Source organism: Sceloporus undulatus, chromosome 3 (assembly GCF_019175285.1).
Source record: "Sceloporus undulatus isolate JIND9_A2432 ecotype Alabama chromosome 3, SceUnd_v1.1, whole genome shotgun sequence".
NCBI classification, from domain to species: domain Eukaryota; kingdom Metazoa; phylum Chordata; class Lepidosauria; order Squamata; family Phrynosomatidae; genus Sceloporus; species Sceloporus undulatus.
In genome coordinates this window covers 252,827,992-252,833,991 of record NC_056524.1, presented here as the reverse complement: position 1 = coordinate 252,833,991, position 6,000 = coordinate 252,827,992, and the positions used below count along the sequence as shown (strand labels likewise).

At 44.0% G+C, this 6,000-nt stretch overlaps 1 protein-coding gene across 1 annotated transcript in view; it reads right to left on the bottom strand.

Annotated features, from left to right (window-relative positions):
- The window catches only part of LOC121925980, a 31,538-nt gene that overhangs the window by 16,241 nt on the left and 9,297 nt on the right, over positions 1–6,000 (bottom strand). Inside the window, exon 2 of the mRNA XM_042458537.1 lies at positions 4,443–4,596. Coding sequence (XP_042314471.1) covers positions 4,443–4,596 — 154 coding nt within the window. The remainder of the gene's footprint in view (positions 1–4,442; positions 4,597–6,000) is intronic.

Below are 6,000 nucleotides of genomic sequence, written 5' to 3'. Positions count from 1 at the left end.
TGGCTTTCAGGAAGAAGTTCTTCTGCAATAGCAGGAACTAATCTGTTCAGCAGTATCCTTGCAAGGATTTTTCCAGTAATGGAGAGCAGTGTTATACCTCGGTAGTTTGAGCAATCTAATTTTGCTCCTTTTTTCTTGTACAGTGATGATGACTGCATCTCGGAGATCTCATGGCAGTTCGCCTTTTTCCCAGCAACTCACAAGGAGCTTGTGGAGTTTAGCATGGAGTACATGACCTCCATGTTTCCAAGCTTCAGGTGGAATTCTATCAATCCCGGCAGCCTTGCCATTTTTCATCTGCTGTATGGCCTTAACGGTTTCTTCCAAAGTGGGAGCTATGTCCAATTCCTTCTTCATTGGTTGTTGTGTCATGTGTTGAATAGCTGAGTCTTGGACTACTCGGTTGGCACTAAAGAGGCTTTGGAAATGTTCAGCCCATCGGTTCAGAATGGAAGCTTTATCTGTGATTAGTGTTTGGCCATCTGTACTGTATAGGGAGCTTTGGATCTGATATGTAGATCCAAACACTGCTTTAAGAGCTTCCTAAAATCCTCTGGAATCACTCAGATCTGCACAACGTTGTGTCTTTTCTGCTAAATTGATCCACCACTTGTTCTGAATGTCTCGGAGTTTTTGTTGGAGTTGACTACATGCGAGGCGAAAGGCTGCTTTTCTTACATGGCAAGATGGCTGGGCGAGGTGTGCCTGGTGAGCAGTTCTCTTTTTTGCCAACAGCTCCTGGATCTCTTGGTTGTTTTCATCAAACCAGTCTTGATTTTTCTTGAGGGAGAATCCTAAGGATTCTTCCGCATATTGCAGGACACTGTTTTTGATATGTTGCCAAAGCACTGTAGGATAAGAGTCTACAGGATGGTCTTCAAGTTTTGTTTGCAAATTTCCCTGGAAGTTGTCTCTTATGGCAGCTTTTTGAAGATTGTTGACTTGGAGTCTCCTCTTTAAGTTGCCACCCCTCTTAGGTTTAAACTTAAAATGAAGATTTAGTTTGCATCTTACGAGGCAATGATCTGTTCGACATTCTGCACTGGGCATCACTCGGGTATGACGGACATCGCGAATATTTCTCTGGCGCACTAGGATATAGTCAATGAGGTTCCAGTGTTTGGATTGGAGATGCATCCAGGTTGTCTTCAGGCTATCTTTCTGCTGAAAGATGGTGTTTGTAACAGTCAGCTGCTGTTCTGCACAAAACTCTAGCAGGAGGCATCCGTTATCATTACAGTTTCCAACACCATGCTTGCCTAAAACACTTTTCCAGGCTTCGAAGTTCTTTCCTACTCTGTCATTGAAGTCACCAAGGATAATGATTTTGTCTTCTGCAGGGACTTTTTGTATAAGGTGGCATAGGTCTGAGTAGAATTTGTCTTTCTCCACAGGGTCGGCTTGCATAGTTGGGGCATATATACTGAAGAGAAAAACATGTGGGAGGCGTAAGGAGAAAATGCAATCAGAGTGTCCTGTTGGCAAGGTTTCGGGTTTGGAGGCAATAGAGTTTTTGATCATAAAGCCTACACCTGAAAGATGTTTTTCAGTTTTGGGTTTGCCAGACCAGTAGTGTGTGTAGCCAGCATCGTGTTCTTTAAGGCTGACTTCCTCGTGGAGACGAACTGCACTAAGAGCAGCGATGTTGATGTTAAGTCATGACAGTTCATGGGCTATTAGGGCAGAATGATGCTCAGGATGTCCACTATCTACAGAATCTTGCATGGTTCTGATGTTCCAGCCTGCAAGCCTTAGTCTATTTGCACCTCTGGAGGCTGGTGTGTGCCTTTGTCTCTTTGTCTTTGTTTGACCGCATCAGAAGATGCCCGTTGGCTTTGGCTAGACAACTGGGTTGTTGGGGATGAGCTTTCTTTAGGCCACCTTTTCTAGGTCCCTCTCCATATGGAGCAAGCAGTGCTCTCCTTAAAAAAGGCTGCTTGGTCATTCAGGATGCTGCCAAACAAGACTGTCATCCCTGGTCAGTCTCAAGCGACCAAAGTCCTGAACCGCCTGCATGCAGGGTTGGGTCTGCGGCTTCCAGTGCATCTTTACACCTGCCATTTCGTCCCTCGCCTATCGCTGCAGGGCTTTTTCAGAGAGTGAATGTATCCTCTGAGCCTGTGCAATGGATTTTTCTGGTGGAGCGCAGTGTGCACAGAACTGGCCTCACCCTTTAAACCAGAGGTTCGTCTGCTGAGGCCTTGACAAGCATGGACGGTAGCTGCGAGGTCCTCGGGTCATAGGTTTGATTAGAGTTTCCTTCTCTTAGATGGTTGACCTTACAGGGTTAGACGAGCACCATCTGCCCGGGTTTGGGACTCGAGTTTTCCATCTCCTAGGATGGTTGCCATAAGGCTAGAGAGCCCATCCTGCCCTTTGGCGCTCTTGGTCAGACCCTTCGGTTGTGACCTGTCTGGCATGGGAGTCCCTGCCGGTGGCTATTATACCACCGCCAGCATAGCTCACAACATCATTAGGGTGCGCAAGCCTCTCCTCCATGACAAGGGGGCATCAATGGAGAGGACTACTACTACTACTTATTTATATCCTGCATTCTCTCCAACTGTGAGACAGGGTAGCTGACAAAAAAGCACATGTGAGTGAAAAAAAAAACTTGTTGCTATATGCTTTCAAGTCAACTCTGACTTACAGTGACCCTATAGTAAGCTTTTCTTGACAGGTTTTATTCAGAGGAGGTTTACCATTGCCTGGCTCTTTTGCTGAGAGAGAGAGAGAGAATATTACTTGTTCAGGGTCACCTAGTAGATTTCCATGGTGGAGAGTTTAGCTCTGGAGCCACTACACATATTAGCTCATACATAGAAATAAGAAAAAACATGACTGGAATCATCTTGGGTAGTTGGGAATACATAACCTACAGTTATGCATTTGTGACTGCTATGTACTCATGATCTTTATGTAGCCCCTAGTTTAGGGGTTTATATAGGGACCGTGAAAGTGCCCCAAATCCCACTTACCAGTAAGCAGCTTCTTTGATTGGTGGCAGTTCATTCCCCTGTTGACTGAGAAGTGGATGCCTGTTGTGCTGGAGATCACTTGCAGGATGGGGTGGGAACATCAGGCATCCACTTCTTGATCAACAGGGGACTGGATCCCCATCAGTCCCAACTTATCAATAATCAATAGAGGGGGGAGGTGTCTTACTGGAATCTACTATGCAACACTGTGGCTGCAGTGCTATGTAGTACATAATGGTCATACAGGATTCCTCCAGAGACATGCAAGTAATTTTTAATACCCCACAAAAAACTATTGTTAAAAGGTAAATTAACTACCCACAGAATTAAAACCATTTAAAACAAATCCACTGGAGGGTCTATACAAGGTACTATTACTGCTGGTATCACCATCATACTGCTAGTATTACCACCAGCACCACCACCATCATCATCTTCAGTTATAGATGAGATTTCTTTTCTTGATAATTTATGAACACATGTTATAATCTGCCTTGGCTATATGAAATCACAACAAAAGGTGGTGTAAAATGAAGCAGACTAACACACACAAAAAAATACATAGTTGGCTAATGAGGATATATGTGATTGAAGTAGAGGGGAGCCGAGTTCATTCTGCAACAGAGAAACTGACAAACACCACTTCAACTGTCAAGGCTTCATTCTATGGAATTCCGGGATTTGTAATTTGTCGTAGCACCAGAGCACTCTGACAGAGAAGGCTAAATAGCTTACAAAACTACAAAACCCAGAATTCCATAGCATTGAGCCATAGCAGTTAAAGAGATGTCAAACGTCATTATTTCTAATGTGAAGTCAAAGGCTTTCATGACAGGTATCCATAGTTTTTTGTGGGTTTTTCAGGCTATGTTGCCATGTTCTAGAGGTGAGAGAAGATGTTCAGAGAAGATGCCAGCCACAGATGCAGGTGAAATGTCAGGAAGAAACTCCTCTTGAACATGGCCACATAGCCTGAAAAGCCTATAAAAAACTATTCATTATTTCTGCAGTGCAGATGCAGCCTAAAGCTCTTGTTTTTATGGGCACCTGAATGGAGCCCTGCTGATAGCTTGTAGTCCTGAGCTCAGGTTGTGTTTATGCTTTTCAGTGAGGAATCTGAGGCAGCCAAGCACACACATGGAAATGAAAGCAAAAATTTCTGCTGGCCTTTGGGTTGGAACAAATAGAAGAAAATATCCTTAGTTCTTTGAATGGGCATAATTCATTACAGTCCAGGCTTAAGGTAAATTCTGAGAAGCAATCCATTCAGTTTCTTCTACCCATGCACAAGGCAGCCTTCCTTTCCCTGTTGCAATCACCAATCTCCTAGATCTGAAGGCTAAAACTGAGGGAGAAGGTTTCCACTCTCATCATGACACAGGAGCTGCTAAGAGTGAGGTGCTAGTAATGAGGTTACCATCAATTTGGGCTTCTTTCCACAGAAACGAGAACCAGAATGCTTACTGGAGAGGCAATGCCAGAATCACAGCTGGGCTGATGTATCACTCGGTTCCTTGATGTTAACACTGGCAAACAGATGTCTAGATTGCTTAGATCAGAGCAGGGAGAAGATTGTGAGGTGCAGAACCTGAAGCAGCTTGTGTTCAGACCTGAGGAACTGAAGAAATATAAAATATTGGTTTCTGATCTGGTGAAGCAAATTAACATTTATCAGACCCCAAGAAGAGCTTGGGAAATTATGCCTTAAAAGTCATTGTCTATCCAGTTTGCCATAGGAAGATTTGGTAGTAATTTATAATCAATATTGTTGCATTGTTTAAAAAGTCACATTACTGTTTCATCACTTTTAGTATAGTATGTGTAAGGGGTGCTGCTATGCGGTGGCAAAGTCAAGGCATTTTCCCCCATAGGAATTCTGTCTCATCAGTGAAATTTTCTTTCATTCCCAAATTTCTAGCATTGCTGAGTCAGATGCAGAAAATCATTAACACCTAGACCTCTGCTACTTATTGTGTTCACATTCCCTTGGTAATTTTCTCTTATCCTTTCCTTTGGCTTCCTAAACAATATTTCTGAATGTGGACTGAAGTTTTAAATTATTGCAATACTAGAAATGTTTGAGACTGAAGGAACATGTCATGGGAGGGGGAAAGAATTCTTATTTGAATGGGCAATGTCCTCATATATTTTGATACATCAGGGGCAGCTGGTGGAACTGCCACTGCAGTGAGGTGAATTGAAAGGAAGCTATGCTAGTACTGGATGCTCATTCAAGCTCTCATTCAACTTGGAGCAATTTTGGGAAAAGTGGACATAGAATCCAGAATGGATATGGCATGTCCATGGTAGTGGATCCACCAGCTGCCCTTGCCACACACCGGCCAGAATCTTATTAGTGACTTACACATCCATGAGTACAGATCATGTACCTATATATCCCCTTTTGGATATGGTGCAGAGGGATAAGCTCTTGCCCTTGTGTTCCAACCCCAAACCTCTCACTCCTGGCAGGCTGTCAGGCCCCAGGAAAGGCTGATGTTGCCCATTCTTACTAGAGTGAATGGGAGTGATGAAGTGATTCATACCATGAAGATCCAGCTGCTCTAAGCTTGTGGTGGTGGTGGGTGGGGTGGGGTGGGGTGGTGGAAGGCAGGTGTACCCCATTTGAGAGCACACCCTCATTTCTTTCCCTTGCAAGCTGAGCCCAGGTGCTTTTCTATTGTCTGATTCACCTCCCACCCTTCCCCAACAGTAAGCGACAGCAGTAAGGGTTCTTCCTGGGGCTTCACACTGCTGCTAGGTGGTGGGGTGATGCCAAATTATGTGCATGGATCTCCTGTACACATATAGTACCTTTCCCATTACATTAGTTTTAATATGTCAGTTCATTACAATGTTGTTACTAAGAATCATTGCTTGTCAATTATTCCATCCAACACATTACTTTGAAGGACTGCTGGATCAAAAACCCATGTAGTACACTACTCTGTTCCTGCAATGACCAACCAGGTACCAATGAGAAGTTGGCAAGCAGGCTACGAATGCAGTGGCATTTCCCAGT